The sequence below is a fragment of the Nipponia nippon genome, unplaced genomic scaffold (assembly GCF_047370975.1).
Source record: "Nipponia nippon isolate SJK-2023a ecotype South Korea unplaced genomic scaffold, ASM4737097v1 scaffold_3, whole genome shotgun sequence".
NCBI classification, from domain to species: Eukaryota; Metazoa; Chordata; class Aves; order Pelecaniformes; family Threskiornithidae; genus Nipponia; species Nipponia nippon.
Genome location: NW_028262347.1, coordinates 113,351,617 through 113,371,819, shown reverse-complemented (window position 1 = coordinate 113,371,819; position 20,203 = coordinate 113,351,617). Strand labels below are relative to the sequence as shown.

Below are 20,203 nucleotides of genomic sequence, written 5' to 3'. Positions count from 1 at the left end.
CTGGGCCTGAGTCCTTGCTATATTTCTCATTTCTATATTCTAATAGAAATCCTTCTAAATTCTAGCCACCAACTTAGAACTGGAGTCATAAACTCAAAAACCACACTCCACCAGGTAGTGTTTTCTCTCTCTACTCTTCCTTAAGGTACATAACAACGCTTAGGTTTTTATAAGGACAGAAAAGCATTTTTTCTGCTTTTTTTCCCCATGTCAGGAACCATTTGATCAATGGTTAGAAGTTTTGCCAGCTTAGCTTTCTCAGTTAGTGGTGCAATTTCTTTGTGCTGACATGGCTATGCCAGCTACTGGCGATGCAATTAGATGCAATTATACTGGCAAGAAAGTCTTCTGTCATTCAAGAGCTGGTATAAGCTAAATCAGAAAAGTGACTTTTTTGCCAGTAGGAACAGTACTTTTAAGCATAGAAAAGGCCTAAAGCTCAATATACTCAGCCCTTTAATTGAGGGCTGAGAGAACCGCCAGCTCAGCCACAAGATAGGACATTAATCCAGTGCTTCCAGAGGAAATCAAATCCTCCAGGAAATAGAGACAGAAAAGAGCCAAGTCCTAGTAAAGTACAAAAAGCCAAAAAGAAAATTTCCCTTTTCATTTTCGGATGGAAAAATCCCTTCAAAAGGCTGACTTTATATATAAATGATAAAGGAGCAGTAAAGAAAGGATTGTATTTTGGCAGTGGATTTTGCAGTTCACCTGTAAGTTTCAGTGCAGACAAAGCACTCTCCCAAACTATTTCTGCTAAAATCTCTCTAAAGGCAAGATGATAGAGAGACAATAATGGGCAGGTCAAAAGCGACTCTTAGGGATTCTACAGTCATTAGTTTCCTGAAGTGAATTCCAGTTATTTTTATGAAAATAGACAATTCTGCAAAAAAAATTCCCAACTCAGACTATCTACCCTACATGTAACATTAAGTAGGTTATACTCTCAAATCCAAGTAGAATCTATACTCAGCACCAAAAATATATAAATGACAAATTTGAGAGGGTAAAGTAAATCTCACCCATTTTGAAGATGTATGGATAATACCTAAAATACAACTGAACTGGGCCTTAAGAATACCAAAATAAAGGCAGGTAAAAGGACTGTATTCTCTTATTTTCCCTAGCAGGCTGTCCAATGAGCAAATCTCTTACTCAGCATTTGCTCACTCTTCTCTGCATTACATGCTGTATAATGGAAGCTGCATGAGCACTGAGAGAGCAATGAAGAACCTAGCAGAAGCATGCTTCATGAAACTGCCAAGCGAGGGAAAGAAATTATTTTCAAGAGGACTAGGCTCTCATGAATGAGGCTGAAACAAATGATACAAGATTGAAAAAACCCCAGTATTTTAGATAATAAATGGGCAGAAAATTTTTGTATAACAAATACATGGAAGCAAATCCCAAAGCTCCTCCATTATCTGGGAGAAAACTTTGATTTCAGTAGCTGCCAGCCTGCATAAACCCACATGGTAAAACACTGTTCTAAAGCAGATTTCTTTATAAAACTATAGTACCAGCTCTGAGAAATAAAGATGGTTATGTATATGTTCAGACACTATAGCAACAAGAACCTCAAATTGGACAGAACAGCTCTACTACCAAGTTAGCACAAATGAAATAAAACATCTGCCTATTTTGAGTGATCAGCTAGCTATTGTTACTACTGAATTGAGTCATGTCTCTAATATATTCATTCACACACCACTGTAAGAGTGGAAACTATTTTATTCCCTTTTTACTTGATGTGAGGCATGCAAAAGCTACGTATCCTGCCCAAGGTCACAGAGAAAGTCCCTTTCGCTTTCTCCTCCCTGTATCTTACAATACCCAAAATGAAACTCTGCTGATTTATACTGGAGACAGCAGCATCCCCTCTGCCCCTCCTACTCTCTGTCAGTGGGACCATCAGTTCTTTGGGGGGATTGAAACTTAGCTCAAAACTTGGCTCAATACAAGGACATGTGGGTGTTATCTGGCTGTAATCTCCAAGTCAGATATATGAGCTAATCATGCCTTTTGCCCTTGCACTCTCTGAAACTATGAGCTCAAGATGCTAACAGCCTGGAAGCATCACATTCTGATTGCCCAGTCCTGGTCTTTGATTGTTGACAACTTAAAATTAATAGTGATTGATTAAAAATATATATATACAGAAGAACAATACTTTCACTACTATAGGCAAGGCTTAAATGAGACACATTTGCCTTTGCCTCCCTCCACAAATAATCTCGGTTGCACATCTCTCTTTTACATATGAACGATCTTTTATAAACAATCATCTGAGATGACTGACAATGGAGGTAACTGACATATAATGTGAATCTTCCCACTGTTATCCATTCCGAGACGTGCAGCTGAATAAAATTCCGCTCAGTCAGACATAAAATCATATTAGAGGAGTTCACTCTGAAGAGAAAGAACTAAATCTGAAACAAATAAAGCAGTGCATAATTCACTTTTAATGGGATAAGTTCCTAAACCCAGACTAATCATAATCCTAACAAGGTAATACATTACATCATGAGTTTACCACATCACTGTTCAGTATGCAGCAGAGCAGTAGAGCTTCAGTCACGTGAGGGATTTGCCCCACATACAAAGTGAGCAAGTATTTTTTTTGCAGTCAGGATTTGTTCAGCAGAGCACTTCTGTTTATTAATAATTATACCTTATGGCTATACAACACATTTTGCTCATACCACATGCGTTCACAAAGACCTTCACCCATCATTGAAATCGCTTGGTTAACACACAACGTATTTCTTCACAAAGCCCTGCAGTATTACTCAATGGTCTAGAAAAGAACCAAAAAATGCTGTATCTTTCAACTGCGTAAATTCAGAAGGAAGGTAATGACTCAAACATGGAAGCAGGCTAACCCTGAAGTAACATTTCCTATGTCTGGCAAAAATGCCATTGGATTTTTATTGACTGTAAGTATTCAAGACCTTGGGTTTGGATCTGATTTTTAAGACCGCATTTTTCATCAGCACAGCAGCTCACAACCGTGAGAATGTCTGAGTTAAAGGAGAAAGTACGACCGCCTGCTTTGCAGCTACTCTTCAAAGTCTCAGGATGTCCACGTTTATTTGGTGCATGAGAGCTGATGATAGGTTATAACCCAAGATGCTGTGGCTACAGGGCATAGATAAATCAGAAACAAGAAAAGAGTTTAATAACTTCTATAACATAGGGCATCTTTCTACACCTTTATTAGTGTTCAACTCTGAAAAGTCATTCTAAAAAAACAGCATTCATCATGTTGCATATTCAATACCTCTCAGTGAATGTCTGATACAAAAAACGTGCCCTGCTGACAGGTTAAGAAAGATATTTTTGTATGGGATTTTAGAGTCAAGCTGGGTTCTTCCTGTACTGTCAGCAATCAAAATCTTCTGACTGAAACGTAGCAAATCATTCTTTTATCACATAGCATGGATTGTAGCATGCTTTTACTGCTGCATCATTTTTAAAGAAGTAACAGGTGATAAATAGTGAAAAAGCTAATAAAAAGGATATGATCAAATACACATCAAGAGCAGGTAAAGTAAGCAGATGCTTTTCTACGTGAACGTATACACTGTGATCCTTACTTAGCAAACATTTCCATTTATATATCCAGCTCATCCTGAAACATTGTTCCCTGCATAAACCCACTTTTATTTAAAAGACCATTTGCAAAAAAAAAAAAAAAAGTAACAGTCAGAAGACAGAACTACAGTGCATACAATACAAATGGAATTATTTTTTCCTTATACTAACATTATGGCTCTGCATGAGGATGCAGCAAGGTGAATACCCTACAAATCAAACTACAAATCAGGTTGCTGACACTGGGCTCAACCATTTCCAGATGTGGGTTATTTCTAAATTCCAAAGGTGTTTTTAACACTCAATATTCAATCCACATAGTATTTTGCACTCCATTTTATTACTCCACTTTGATGTGAGGGAATTTAAGTTATATAATATGCACACACAGAAATTATAGACACAGACACTCGCAAGCTTCACCTTCAACAAATATCCTATTTGGCAGCATGATGGCCACACACACATAAAAACAGTTATGTATGGCAAGCAAGAGATTAACATCGTTTTAAAGCAGATACGCGCCATGGCTATGCCCTTGTCACAGGGCAAGATGTGGATGAGGACAACTGGGAGTGAGGAGGTGTGGCTTATGCAAGCAAACACAACATGGGGAAAACGAATAAGTTTGTATCCCTCAGCTCCTGCAGTGTCTGACTGAATACAGGGGACGTCACACCAACTAGGCGCAGGCTAAGTCGTCAGCAATTCCCCCGATCCTGTAAATGAGCAGAGACTGACTGACCTGAACTGAGCTGACTTCCACGAGAGACCCATAAAAAAAAGGATGTTGAATGCCTTTCAGCATGAGGGGATTTACCAGGATTTTAAAAAAAATTAAAAAAAAAAAAAAAAAAAAGGAATGATCAGACCTTATGGGGAGAGCAGTGCCTTATACACTGGCTGTTATATTGACCAGACAGCAAACTCACTAAGCAAGACAAATTATGTTGAGGGGACAAAAATTAGAAAATCCAGAAATGGGAGCTAAATTGCTGCTGTTTCTCATAATGGTAAATTTCAGTCAGGATCAAACCCTATACTCTCTATTGAATAAGGATACACTGCCCAGAAGGGGGCCTGATGAAGCAACCCTCCTGGCGCTCAGCTCCCTCCAGAAAGTTAACATTCCTGCTCTCCGTTCATTTCCTTCTGCTGGAGGTGTTCCTCAGGCTCGCTCCTTCACCAGAGGAGTTTGGAACATGATAGCATAGGCTCCATAAGTTATTAGTGACCATTTTGCTTTAGCGAGTATCAGAGCACTTCACAAAATGGATATTATCATCATACCATGTTACATGTGTCTAGGAAAAGCAGTCCAAAGAACAATAAAACGACTGCTACAAGGTTATCCAGACACTCAGCAGAAGCAGCTCTACTAGTACACTTAGCGTGCCAGCCCTACGCCAACGACCAGTTGGAAATAGAGCCCTTTGATGAAATGAGCTGGGGGATGCCCTCCATCTCTGGTTACCTCTCCTTACGCATGCCCTTCTATGAAACAGCCCCATTTCAGCCATTGTAGGGGACTTGAAAATACTGTGGCAAACCAGAGAAGAGCTCAGAAACGTTGATGGTGAAGCCCTGAACAGAATGTGGAGTGTCGTATTTTTGGCCTTATCTTTACCATCAATCTCACTGAGGGAGACCTTCATCTCAGCATTGTTGCATATGAAATTGGTGCCTGAATTAAGGACGCAAAGGATCTCATTAACAATTCCAGATACAATAATTAAATTTCATATAGCCAAACTCTGACTTAAATCTAGGAAAATAATTTAAAAAACGTAGAGTTGCCACAGAAGGACTGCTGCATAGACAGAAAGATTGTGCCAATGGCTAGTATAGTAACCTAAGCTCAAATACCTATTATTTCAAAGATTTTCTTAGACAGGCAACTTAGTACCTCTATATCTCAGTTCTTCACTTCTAAATAAGAATAATAGCTAAATAGGAACACACTAAGGATAATGCAAGATATTCAATAGAGACTATGTCAAAATCTAACAGAGTTGGGTTCGTGCATGGGTAAAGCACAGTAAATTTGAAGCTATTTTTGCTACATTTTGTGTACGCTAACAAACTATTTCACTGACAGCATTTCAGTGCTATGCAACAAAGATTACATTTTTCCAAGCAAAGGCATAATACACCATACATTACTTTCAAATGAAATTGAAGATCTATTTTTTCCCATGAAACAATAAAGAAAGAGAGACAAACCCTGCCTTGATAACATCTGCTAAGCTTCTTCTCAAGTCAGAAGGAGCTTCAGGTCACATTCTGCTCTCCATTGAGTGATACCCAACATAGGCATCAAGACTATTAGGGTATTTAAGACTAAGATGTTAAAATCATAACTAGAGCTGGCAAACTGTAGCTATCTCTACAGTCATCAGAGAGCAGGAGACAAATTTCCCAGTTCTACACCTATGGTTGAAGGCCAAGGAGAGTCCTTTTTTGTTATATTTGATAGCAATGTTTGCACTACGGGAATATAGTCTCTCTTTGATTCTACAATATAGATCTTGTTGGTATCACTGGGGTTAAGGGACATCTGATACAGTTAAAAAAAGATAAGCTATCACAAAAATTACTTTTTGGCAAAGTTCAGCACAAAGACCTTGAAGTCAAACATGGCCCAGACAGCAATATATCTAAATCACACAAACTCTGTAGGATTCCTTCTGCCAAAAGCCAAGCTAAGCACAAATGGAATCAAACAAGGATTTTCTTCATGTCCTGGTCATAACAGGCATGTTTAAAAGGACAAAAAAGCCTTTCCAAAAGTCTAACACTGACTTGAAGACTAATCTATGACATGAATAAAATAAAGCAAACCTTTAATTTTATTTTGCGGAGTTGTCCAAGTATCAGTAACCAGGATATAAAAATCAACTAATCAGATGCTATTTGTTCTCTTTCAGTGAGTCAGTGCTGCCATCTAAAGCTATCTAAGGGGCATGCAAAAGAAATTCAAAGTCATGCATCTAAATAACATTCAGGAAGCATATCCGAGCAGACAGAGAATGCAGTGTAAGGCAAATATGTTAATAAGATACAACAAAATAATGAGGCTGCAGTACCTGAAGGAGCAATTCTTTCTCTATCACTTCACCTGTCTTGCTGATAAGCTGCTTCTGTAGTCTTTGTATTTTCTGAATCAGCTCATAGGTACTTGGGTCACTGGCCTAGACAAGAGCAAAGCAGTCTCAAAAATTATACATTACAACAAGTTAGTGTTTCTTGCCTGCAAATGAAAACCATAATATCTAAGTGTCCAAAAGTGACAAATATAAAATGGGGAGCAGGGGAATTGTTGGGGGTTTTTTAAATGGCATTTACACAAGCAGTCCTGAAACTGGAATCTCTGCCTCTTGAAGATCAGTTGGAGCATGTTCATGTTTAATACTATTACCCTCATCAATCCTCCTCAAAACAACTAATATATATAGGTGTCCTTCAGAGCTTAACCCCCAAACCAACAAAGATTTGTAGAACCATGTGGCAGGGAAGGAAAAGGTTTGTATACCATTTTTAGCAGAAACTGAAACTGCCCACTGACATATGAAGAGCAGTACAAGTATGTCCCACTGTTTTAAGAACTTCAAACAGTGTCAATTGAGTTTTAAGGAGAGGAAGATGTTTCTCTTGAACAAAAGAAAGAGTAACTGCAATATAGTCTTTTGAAACAGGTTGAGAAGTTAAGATCAGGAGCTAGTAGATGTCTCTCCTTCCCTTTTCATTCTTTTGTCACAGATTGCATCTAGAGGAAGCTCTAAGGAGCAAACAAATAATTCTGTCAGGAGCAGCCAGCAAACCTTACTTTCCCACCACTTTGTATCTTCTTGTCGGATCCTTTAATGAGGAGCAAACTCTGACTGAAGCTTTTCCCTGCTCAGGGATTCACAACAGGGTTTCTCTGTCCCATGTGGTTTCTCCTCTCTTGTGGTGTCTTTGATGGCTCGTAAGGATTAAACTCATGATGCAGTAAAGGCTCCAATAAAGTCCCGCTCTATGAATATTTGCTTGAGGTTATAAGGAACTTGGTATCTCATAGCTTTTAATCCTTTGATTTTATCTAAATTGACTAATCAGTTCAAGTGTAACTCGAACACTAACACAGATACGCATGCAGTGCTCACAACACAACATCATTTCCTGAGAAAGCAGGCTAAAAAGTAGTTCGGTCCCCATGACCCACTCAGTCCTTGATTTTTTTATAGCACTGGCCAAACACGGTGCCAATTTGTGACAAGTGTAGTGATATGAGGGTGTTCGTTCATTAGGAATTGAACCAAAACCCCATCAGGATTATTTCATATGGATCTTGCCATCTGCTGGCCTTTCTGTGCTCCAAATACAAACCAGTGACCTACAATGAAAAGACGTCATTTCCCATTATCAGTCTATTCATACATTCATTTTCCCAACACTGGATGTTTTGACTGGCCTGATTTTCCTTTGTTACAAGGTGCTGCTGGAGATTGCACCTAGATGTATTTAACCTAGTTCAGCATCCTGCGTTTTATCTCCCTTCTATAAGAAGAGCTAAGCACACCATTCAGCTTTAAGCTCAGCATGGAAAGATCAGAAATTAACTATCACGCTAGTAGGCACAGCCAAAATATTCAGCTCTGCTTCTGTAGGGACTAGCATGTTACCACTCATTATTAGAGCTGCTAAGCAACCTAGGCTGGCATCAGATCAGAGATCCATGCAACAGAGAAATCTCAGCTGGCATTGACTTCAAAAATATCCAGTGATGCCAATTGATGTTCATATATTTGGTCTGTGCTTGACAGATTTTTTAGTTTTCCCCTTCATTTTGCGGGTTTGAATAGTGTGAAAATTTAGATTTGCTGTTTACGTAACACTTGAACTCAGATTATCTGGAATGGCTATCTTTGGGAGCCCACCACTGCTCATGTGGAGGCCTCTTCCTTTTCTCACAGACGTAATTTACTTTCTGACTTCACATCTGTCCATTCCCCAGTCTACCTGTTCCATGACCCTTTCTAATTCTGGCTTTCTCCCCATATACGTGTCTCTAATTGGTGAGGATAGGATTGTATCTTTCCCATGTCATCCTCTTTCTCATTATCCATGTTAAGGAATCACCTCCTTCTAAAATCACCTTATGCATTCTTATTCCCTTTAGCATTTGACTGGCTCTTTACAAATCCCTCTGCAATTTTTCATTGAGAAAGTGACACAAAAATAACACTGATTGATTGCATTGTGCAAGGAAACGATTCAGCAGTTAACCATTCCACTGGTACTATGGAAATTTCAGTCTGCCTGCTCCTCCATGTAATTTGCATAACAGTAAACTAAATAGGCTTTGTGCTGTGTCACTGATTTGGTAATATGGGCTTTGGGAACTTGAAATGCTGAGACATCACCTCTAATTTTCTCCATCTGTGAACATTCAAGGGATTCTCCAGTTCTTCTTCCAAAACTTTGCACCGAGTCTGTTCCCTTAATAGTTCCTTCCGCATGTGATGAACCTCCTGTCTTAAGACCAGCATAAAACAAAAAGAAAAAAAAAAAAAAACCACACCAAAAACACAACAATGTGACCAAGGCACTGATAAACATTAACATACCATTCTCCCATGCACTATGGCACTGGCAAAGCGACTCCTGTGATTAGCAGTCGACACCAATATTACTATACAGGTGGAACCAGAAGATAACACAGTTAGACCTCTTCACTCACTTTAGTAAGAATGGCTCAAAAAAGGGACTTTTCATCAGTTCCAGGGGCACCTACTCCACAGCTTACTGGATCTCACTGCCCACATCTTCCCATGTACATTAAGGCCAGAAGGGCAGTTAATTCATCTAGAGTAACCTACGAATCTGTTATGGAGTCATACCCAGTTACTCCTGTATTGAATCTGACAGCTTGTGTTTGAAAGAAGGTTTTAAATCTACATGGCTCACACAATCCAGTAAATAAAACACACTCTAGAACCCAAGTATGATGGACAGTGTTCTTCAGAGAACCCAAGTTTGATTTCTTTTACTACCTCTCTGCAAGGAATTTCAGGGGTGATTTGTTGCTGAATCTAAAATTAATTGAGCACTCCCAAGATGCTTTGACAACTACGCTCCTATGGGGGGATAAAGGCACATTCTGCAATGGTCCAACCCTTATCACTTTGGTGGGCGGATCCTGTAAGTTCTGCAAGGGGAGAGGGGGTGGAGGGTCACCATGTGCCTACTCCCCCACTGAATCTTTTCCCACTAAGCTCAGAGTTGCATTTAGCTCACTGGAGAGAAAAAGGCCTTTTTTTTACTGTGAGGTTGGACAAGGTTACAGAAGAGGAAAAAAGCCCACATCTCCAATTGGCAAATGAAGAAAGCTAATTAGCAGCACAAGTGATAAATGGAGTCTTTCGACAGGCAGTTTTCATGATGGTTTTGGACTTCATTAAAGTATGTGATTGCTGCTGCAGTTAGCAAGAATTGATCCGCCTATCATGGCATGCATCGCACTATACTTCGATACCGTCACTGAGTTTCAATACAGTAACAGACTTTCAGCTGAATGCATTTGGGCAGCAAGTTCAAATCCTATTGCTGTCTGCAGTCGATGAAAACTGCAATTGCTAATGTTTTGTGCCCAGTTCTCTTTTCTGTTACACCAAATCAAACTGGCATAATTCCACTGGAGTCAATGGGACTGACCACAGATTGAAGTTAATTTCCTCCAGTGAAAGCCATGGATACAGTTAAGAAAGCTGATACAGTTAAGCTAAAGTTCTCACCCAAAACTGTGGTAGCTACATAGAATTACTACGATGGTTATCTGCTGAAAACATAGCTGCCTGTCCTTACAAACCAAGACTGATTCTACAGAAAATGACAGTAGTTTCCCATCAGCAAAGAATACACCTCAAATACTGGAGTGTTAAAAAAAGAAGGGGAGCATTAAGCCAGAGAAGGAGGAGATAAATCAGGCTGGGGCTATTAAACTTCTGTTTTAAAGAAACACAACCTTCAATGAAAATTTAACTAAATCTTTCTCAGAGAGCAAGTCTACATATAAATCTGGAAGGAGAGAGCTCTGAAAATGTGCAGGGGTTTGTTATAAATATGTCAAATGTTCCCCATCCTCTGTGGATTGCCTAATAAAAAGCAGTTCTGCTAATTCAGGCCTTGGGTACCACTAAGTAGCTCACTGAACTATGAACACCTTTTCTGCTGCTGTCTGTCAAGTTTATTCTGTAGGCAGTAACTCACACTACAAGAGGAAATATGGAAACTATTTCAACTTTGGCCAAGATGTCTTTTTTCCTCTTTTCCTCTGTCTTAATTTTCATAATTTCTGTTGTTGTTTTGTGAATTTAATCCAGTCTGTGTTTGACGTCAAAGCAAACAATCCCCTTCTCCAAGGTATAATGTTTGTTGCTACAGATCTTTACCATGCATAAAACATATTTTCTGTCTCAAACACAGAATCACGAATGCAGTCACTATGGAAATGTATTAAATCAGTTTTTCTACCTGAGCTCCTCCACATTAGCCACACTTTTGCCAAGTATTCCCTTCTCACGCCGAAGTTTTTTGATCTCCAGCTTGAGAAGTCGGATGTCTTCCATTCTCTGTCGATATTGGGTTTCACCCTTGTTTAAGATGGACTGCTGGATTTTTATCTTTTCATAGAGCAGAGCCACTTCATCATTGCGTCGAACAAGCTGGGACCCTAGGATATCTCTCTCATTGACAACCTAAGGATGCAGGGCAAAGCAATAATCTCAGTTACAGTTTCTCAATACAACCCCAAAGTATCATGACTATATTTGCATCAGTCACAATCATGTGCATTAAGAGGTTTCAGTGTTACTAGTGAAAGAAATACGGCAAGTGCCTAATAGTTTCCCCTATAAGGGTTCAGTCACCTGATTAGTATAAACCATGTATTCCGTTCACTTCAGTATTTTAACATTTTTGTTTCAACAGCACTATAAAGCTTTAGTAGTACCACATTTACAGTAGCTGAGGATCTTGATCTTAAAAATACACTGCACAAATGAGGGAACAGAATGCAGTGTGTTTGAAAAGCAAAATTAGAGATTCTTACCTGGGCAAATTCCTTTTCCTGCTTCAGCCTCTCAGCATCAGCATCAGCAACGATTTTCAGGAGTTTTTTCTCTTCTGCCTCCTGATTTTCTATAAAATGTTTGGTTTCCAGAGCCTGTTTTTTCATCTTAAGCAGTTCAGCCTGATGAAGTCAAAGAATATAGGTAAACTGTGCTTCCCGTTACATAAACTTGGGATTAAGAGTTAGGGTTTTAATAAAATCTCATACATCCTTTGAGTTTCCTCAGAGGTACATATTTTGTTAGTTTTTGAGAACAAATCACTAAGACAAGCAAGCATGAAGACCCATAAAGAAATGTTGCAAAGAGTATTTTAATATTGTTGTGTTATACACAACAGACATTTGGATGGATTTTTACCTATGACAATGGCTCAAATTTTAATTCAGAGGCACCTCATTTAATAAAAATTTAAAAAAAAAATAGGTCATATTTGGAAAGCTTTTCAATTGAGTTGTTATGTTATGATAATCTAGCAGACATAAATTCAGAGCCAGGCTGGGATGTGAGAAAGGATAGCTCACCTTGCTGGAAAGGGCAACATTCTATGTAATACAAATTAGCATCAACTCGAGACAGACAGAATTCATGGAAAAGATGGCAACCAGGCATGGCAGAGCAAAATTAAAGAGCTTTAGCACTTTTTTAGTGGATGTGTAGATGAGGAAGACTGGGAAAAGAGGGGCTGTCCCTAAGCGCAGGAGAAGTAATGCACTGTTACAGTGATTGCACACAACTAACAAACTAACACCGGAATCTGCCCAATAACTCTATCCCATTGTCATGAACTCTATAATTCCAGGCATGCATGTAGATAAAAACTAATAAGGTCTTCTTGGATTATTAGAAAGTTCTATCATTGCTAGGCAATTACTTAGAGCCAAGATGGAACTAGCTGACTACAGTCCATTTTCACAGGTATGAAAACTTTCAAGCCTTGACTCAAAGACTTTGCCACAACTCTGACCCTTATAAAGGATGATGTTCAAGCTGCCTTTTCAGAAAGAGCATCATCCAATGCTGAAAAATGAGGCTGTGATGAAGGCTGCACCTGTAAAAATATTGATTTAAGACAGAAAGAATTCCATCGTCGTAATAAAATAGCTTGTTCCATTCTTATTGCCTTTAATAAAATTCTCATTTTCCCATATGTGCAACACTCATATCTCTCTTACTTAGTGTTGGATGTTCATCAGAATCCATCAGCTGAATAAAAATGCAAGCCACTTCATATTGAAATGCAATCAACACTGTGCAAAAGCTGTCTACAAATGTAAAACTGCTCATGTGTTTGGCATTGCTGGATAATATTTTTTTAATATATCAAAATTCTATGTTCTCCTTATGTCAGAAAAAATATGACTTGTAAACAAGAAGTGGTATTAGATGTTGGCAGCAAGCATTCATACAAACAAATCTCCTCACTGGAATGCACTAAGTTAAAATAAATCTGAACTGCCTTGTACAGTAAAGAACATAAATACTTTAAGCCACACAAAGGCCCCACAAGCTAACAGAACTTTCAATGAGATTAAATATGCTAAAAACTACAGTATGACAGTCTGTGTACATTAGGTAAGAGAAAAGGAAATGAATAAACACAGTCACTGTGCAAGCAGGAAAATGGTCAGGTCTGAAACTGCTGTAAATCAGCACACCTCATTTCAAGTTGGTTCAGAGAGTTCGTAAGAACTGAAAAACAGTCAGCAAGAAAGAAGAATTTATATAGGACCTATGCCAATATCTCAAACCAAATTCAAACCAAATTCTTGTTTAGATTCTGAGATATTAGCGTAAGGGAAAAGGTTTTTGTATTTTTTTTAGATGTGGGAGGAAAATATGAATTTTATAAAAGGTATAACTGGGGTTGGACACAGAATGCTGAAATAGCAACAAGTCAGAGGTTTTACATTCTTTTTTCTAGAAAATGCTACGGGGGGGAAAAAAAAAAGACAGGCATGAACATCTACAAAAATATACAAAAGCACTTGACAGCAGCTCAAACCTGGAGGGCCATAGTTCTTAAAGCTTTCAGATACATATTTTTCAACATTTTCAAACCAGTCTGATCCACAAGCCTGTATGAAGGCCAACTGAAACCAAAAGATGGCATTGTACTGGCTTTAATGGAGCTTGGATCAGGCGTCCTCTGTTTCATTTACCATGATTACACATTTTTAAGACCTTTATGCCAGCTGAGGCAGGCATAAATCCAATGTCTCTATAATCTCATTCCTATGACTCCCAGTCCATGATTTAGCGCGTTCTTTAAACTGATTTCCCAGGAACAGCTTGCTTGCTTCCTTCACATCAGCACAAACAGGACAAACTGAAGCCTGCTTGCTACACAAATAATTGGGTTCTTTTGTGCCTGTGTCAATCAGCTCCCTCTTTGAATTCTCTTCTGCTTTAGTATTCAGCAGAGACACTCAGGTAGAAGACCACAATACCCTGAAGCTAGTCAGTAATGTGATGTCAGTGTATGGACATACTTGCTAGTGAATAATTGAGTGGGTAAACCATGTAGCAATCATATGTTTGTCAAATGGATGGCAGACAGTTCTGAGGTGATGAGACAGAACTGGGGACTAGTTAAGGCAGAAAGTTGCACACAGGAAATGAGATGCTGTTTGACTTCTCCATCACGGACAGAACAACTCTGAGACAGATCAGGTACAGGAACACAAATTCATCACCTTTTTAAAAAGCTCTATTGGCATCTTGTCATAACTCTAATGTGCTGAGAGGGGCTGAAAACTCAAGGAGTCATTGCAGCATAGCAATAAACTGACAAAAGAAAACATTGTGGAAAGTGGTAGGGGACTTTTCGTTTTGGGGGGTGTTGTTTGTTTCCTGGTTTTGTTTTTTTTCTAGTGCTTAGTGAAGAGAAAAAATAAGCTGCTGTGGACACTAACTCTTTAAATCTTTGAAAAGCGCAGCAAATTGGGTTGAGATATCACCACAAATCTAATAGCTTATCTAAGGATGGGCTGCAGCCAGTGCTAAGAAGAAAAACCAGAGCTTCAAGCCCAGATTTCCTTTGATTTAAAACAGATTTTTGCTGCTTTATGTCATGATATTAAAATAACTTTCTGCACAGAGGGACCTACTAAAAGGCACTGCCTAACTCCCAGAAGAATAATGCTTGCTAGTCACACAGAAATACAAGATTGTGAAGTGTAATATAATGGGGTTTGCACTTGAGAACAGGAGAAAAAAGTTTTTAAAAAGAAAAACTTGAATTATAAGGGTCTACATTAAAAAGTTTGCTAGAACCAGGCTATCCCCAAAATCCACATTTCTGCAAGCAAAATGGAACTTTTTAGTAAAAATATTCAGTCACCGAGAGATTTAAAGCTTCCAATAGACAATCCAGGACCTTTCTGATTATAATTATAGGCAGAGATTAAATTTGTCAGATACAGGGAAGATTTGTGTAACTAATACCTCTAAAGGGTACTGAGATCTTGTGCTTCAATTACAGAATAGTTCATTAAAATACAGCAAAACAACTACCACAGACCAGGAACATAATGTAGTCTGTGAAATCATGGAAACCATCCATTGTAAGAAGGTGTATGTGTAAATGCTCTTACTTTCAATGATTCCTTCTCCTTCTCTGTTCGCTGATGTTCTAGATGAGCTTTCACAAGGGCTGCTTCTTTGCCTGTGATCTCCTCTTTCAGTTGATCCACCTGATGTGTCACAGTTTTCAGTTTCTTCTTCACTTCTGCTATCTCATCCTAATAGGACAGGAAGCGTGATCACAAAGTGGGATCAAATAAGAGCAAGTTTGTGATTGGGAGTTCAGGCTATTTTGATGGAAAATGTAACCACAGTGCTTGAGAGGAGATCTGTTGTATGTACCACAAGACATTACTTTTTAATCCAACAGAACAAAACAGTTTCATTAAATGACAATTTTTTGTTTATGCCAGCATGACATTGCAGTAAAAAAGCCTTTAAAAGATACATTGACAAAAATAATGACCATCAATTATGAGTATAATAAGTCATTTAATTTAAAGTGCTGGACACATGATAAGAACAGGCCTTCAATCCAAATTAATAAGATTCTGATCCTATCCATCTGTTTTCTTGCTTCTAGTAATACGTTTTTCAATAAGGTTGTATGCAGTTGGGCACAAATGTTTGGAGAGAAGCTGGTTTTGTGCAAACAAACATACCCATAAGTAAGATACCCATATGCCTGCAAGGGAATATAGGAAATGCTTATCTCCGTTTTGCCTATGTGCCAGCTTGCACATAGGTGCAAGGGGGAAAAGACTGTGCTCAGAGATTGAGAAGTCCCTGGTATGAGAATATTTAGCATATATTTTAAGCTCAGAACACAGAGCAAAAAGCCTGGTAGCACTGCAGAGAGATCAGGTCACTAGGGTTACTTCTACTCACAGCACAGAGGTGCCTGCCCATACAAAATTAAGAAACTGTTTCAACTCATTGCAGTGACGGCACATGTTGTGACATGAAATGGAAGCTAATAAATTCAATGCTTAGACAGACATGCTCTTCTGGATCTAATGAAAGTAGCTTTAGAAGCTATTACTCCTCTGCCAGAGGGTGCCACCTCACAGAGAAGACATCATAACCTTTCATGTGAATACATTCTGCTTCGGTACAAAACCAGGGTAGCTTAGAGCTCTTTCAGCACTGTCCACCATAGGTGTGGATTTACTTGACAAATGAGTGATGTTTTCTTGCATGAAATGCTTAACATAGTTAAGCAAGATCTTGAGTCATGGCAGTCTTCACAAACAGTACTGAGAAAGTACTGATTAGTAGTCTGACAGCCCTCAAAAACAAAATCCGTGGATTCCACACTTATTTGGCAAATTAAATGAACCAGAAATAAATGTAGCAACATGCCATTAGGCCCACCTGTTTGCATGTTCAGTCTCTCCGGTGAATGCAAAAGTCATATTAAAAGCTGTCTTTGCTAAATAGCCTATAAATCTCTTCAATATTGTAATAGATGAGAGAGATTTAAAATATAGTGCCCCAACATATACCCAAATACATTCCTAATTCTGTATTTAATGAAGAACAGTAAGAACACACAATTTTTTCAAACAGGTCTCCTAATCAACTTGCTTAAACAAATGAGCTCCTAACACCAAAATAAACCCCAAGGATGAAAGCATCAGATATTTTTCTCATCTTAACAGCCTGCCAGCATGTCTTTTCCAAGAGATTTTACTGAGCTGAACATTATGGTACTCTAGAGACCACTAGCAAGGTGGGCAACGGGGGATCTTTCCACATTAAGCAATCCAAAAATACTTACATCTAGCTTTATCTAAACAAGCTTGTGCAAATTTGTTTTACTTCCCAAAAGGAAAAAGAATTTACCATAATTTTTAACACAACCCTCTTTCATTTTTTTTTTCTTTCAAGGCTGGCTGACCTGTTACTGAACTATGATTGGCTATTTTTTCACTGCTACACATAATATTGCCTTGGCCAAAGGATCTTTTGGGGTTAGCTATCTTCTCACACAGGACTTGCTAAAAAAGTATTAAGGTAAGACAAGTAAGCTATTAAAATCTAAACACCAGCCTCTAACAACTGGAACCGTGAACAGCATTGTGTATACCACCACATAACATTCAAAACTTGAAAAGGCTGATGAGATCATTGCTTCATTTTGTAACTCAGCATATAGAGGCCAGTTCTTTACAAGTGAGCACATTTATGTTGTATATTTAAAAAAAAGAAAAAAAAATCATCAGCGTTGCAATTTTTCACCCTTATTTCTCCTGAGAGATTGTTTGGGAGCAGTGAGAATCCCAACACCACGTCCACTGATGAGAGGCAAAGATCAAGCAAAGGGTCCCACATAAATGACAAAATGGTTCATTCCTAATCAAATTCAGCACACAGCTGGACAGGAACTTGGGGAGTTTATTCCCATCTGCTTCTCAAGCAAAACATCGACCTATTCAAACCAAAGTATAAATTTGTAATCTACTATATATGTTTATGTTATAAATCCTTATTCTGAAATAACCCAAGGCTGTAAATCACAGCTATCCAAGGTCCGAATCTCTGCCAATTGCAATAAGATTTGTGTAGTATTTTAGATCTTTACATCAGAATAACAGAACTCATCCTGAAGTGATCTGTTCTCTTCCTCTAGTACTGTTAGTGAGATCCCCAAGGAAGGTATATGAACGGAGAGAATCATTATCTGAGGAAAATGACACGCCCTGAAAGAAACGAGTGAGGTGGAAGCGTTAAGTTCTGCCAGAATATTTCACTTCAGCTGGAAAAGTGTTCCCTCTGCTTTCTAAATCATGATTCACAGTAATGCGCATATGCATTCAGGGCTAAGGAGGCAATCTTATTCCCCTTATACCCTATTTCCCATACATACAGACAACTCCTAAAGGGATAAAACAGAGTGGAGTCAGGATGGAAAGGAAAAAGTTTCTTCTCTGATAGGGTTTTATGATTCCGTAGCTCCAGCGTACTGTGATTTTATGTGTGGTTTGAAGCAGGGATATTGCCACATGATGACTGTGGACTCCTATTTCCAGTACAAATACAAACTGTCCAGATAAAATGTCAGGGACCTAAAACATTAATTTGCTAAAAACACACAGGAATGAAGAAGCCACTTCTGCCATTTATCCAGTAAGCTTTCCTTTTAACAAATTAAAATTAGATCAGGGAAAAAAAAACAACAAGAACAGAGAGAGAAACACAAGGAAAAACATATCCTTCTACCTTAGCTTCAATCAGATTTTTACTGTACAGGTTCCTCTCTGTTCTCACAGCTTCACAGCGGTTTTGTTGCTGTTTTAACTTAATCGCAGACTCTTCTATTTTCTTCTCATAGTCACAGATCTGCATTTCCCGTATTTCAATATCTTTCAAGTGCTGGAGGACCTGGAGTGGAAAGAAGGAAGTGAACACGATTAAATCATCGTCACAAGATTATAAGGATGGGGCAGAGTTTGTGATTTTCTTCTAAGATGACAAGTTCAAATTCCTGTGATAAGAAGTTATAGCTACAGCTAAAAATCACTTCACTCCAAGTACAAGTTTAACCTTTCTGGATTGGTTATGTGGGACAACATTTTATTTTAACCTGATACCTAGGTTTTGTTCAAGACTAAAACTTAGAGATGTGCATATATTTAATTTAAAAACAAGCTACTGAAAACATTGCCACTGAGTGGGTTCAATAAAATCAACATAAACAGCTTTCATCAAGAATACCCTTAGGTTATTTATAGAGCAAAGCTAGACTTTGTATGTTGTTTTAGATGTCAGCTGTATGATACGATGAATAAAAACACATATGTTTTTCCAAGAAGCCCTGCATGTATTCCTGTATTCTAACAACCCAACTATTTTTTAACACATGATCACAAACTGTTGATGTATAATTACAATAATAAGGAAGTCAGTTAATGTAACATACACTTGATCTAAATAAGCAGGTAATCACCATTAGTTGCTTCTATGAAGGATTAGAAATAATGATGTGAAGATTACCTAAAGAGAATGGAGTATTGTAGACTGTAGAAAGAAGATGATCACATGCAGTATCAATAAACAAAACCACAAAGTTTTATAGACACCTTTATTAAACAGTTACCACCATAACAATCCTAAGAATTACTACATTAAAGGAGCAAAACCACACGTAGTTGCTAATCATTATGATGGGCTTCCTAATTATTTTTTTAAAATGTAAGAACCTTCCTCCTGATGTACAAAGTTGAAAAATCAAGGAGCACAAACAAGCAGCATTCAAACAGAATCCAAAGAAAGAAGATTAAAAGAAATTAAAAAAAAACCAAGGAGTACGCACATCAAGAACATAACTTTTCAGGTTCTCTGCCCAGGGGAGAAAACAATGCCACCCTTAAAGCTGGAAAAAAGATCAAGCATTAAAGAAAAAGCTGAGGAATCACATGGGCAAAATCCAGGAGAGAAGTCCATTTACAACTGCATTTCATACTCAGTTCTCCTGACTCTGTTTTTGAAGGTAGCAGTTTGAGCTAAGATTTATGTTCATATGTCAAAGCAGAATAATAAAAAAAAAGTTTACATCAAATAGTCAATAACTGCAAAGTTTGCAGTCAACAATGTTGTCCCTTGCTTAGCAGAAAAGCCTTGTGAAGTCTTAACTATGGGGCAGGAGCTTAATTAATTGATCATTCTACCATGTACCTCCAACCAACTTTGAAGACGGGATAGCTAAATATAGAAAATTTTATTACAGCAGCAGGAATACAATTCCAGCACATTTGTAGCTGACTGCAAGGATCTCAGGAACTGCTTACAGTGCAATATAAAAACACGGTCTCAGTTTATAACCTACTCCTGCCTTTTCCTTTTCTGTTAAAACAACCTGCCAATAGTAATAGCAGGGAGAAAAAAAAAAAAATCAATAAGGCATGTTTTCTATCTGCACTATGGTGATCACAGGCTGGAGCAAGATTTGAAAGTAGGTCACTGCATTT

General features: G+C 38.2%; 1 protein-coding gene across 1 annotated transcript in view; it reads right to left on the bottom strand.

Moving 5' to 3' along the window:
- Positions 1 to 20,203, bottom strand: part of CFAP58 (cilia and flagella associated protein 58) — a 68,196-nt gene that overhangs the window by 17,362 nt on the left and 30,631 nt on the right. The window contains exons 11-16 of the mRNA XM_087766043.1: positions 18,456 to 18,617; positions 15,305 to 15,451; positions 11,690 to 11,830; positions 11,113 to 11,336; positions 9,003 to 9,114; positions 6,684 to 6,788 (exon numbers count right to left, since the gene is read on the bottom strand). Coding sequence (XP_087622169.1) covers positions 6,684 to 6,788; positions 9,003 to 9,114; positions 11,113 to 11,336; positions 11,690 to 11,830; positions 15,305 to 15,451; positions 18,456 to 18,617 — 891 coding nt within the window. The remainder of the gene's footprint in view (positions 1 to 6,683; positions 6,789 to 9,002; positions 9,115 to 11,112; positions 11,337 to 11,689; positions 11,831 to 15,304; positions 15,452 to 18,455; positions 18,618 to 20,203) is intronic.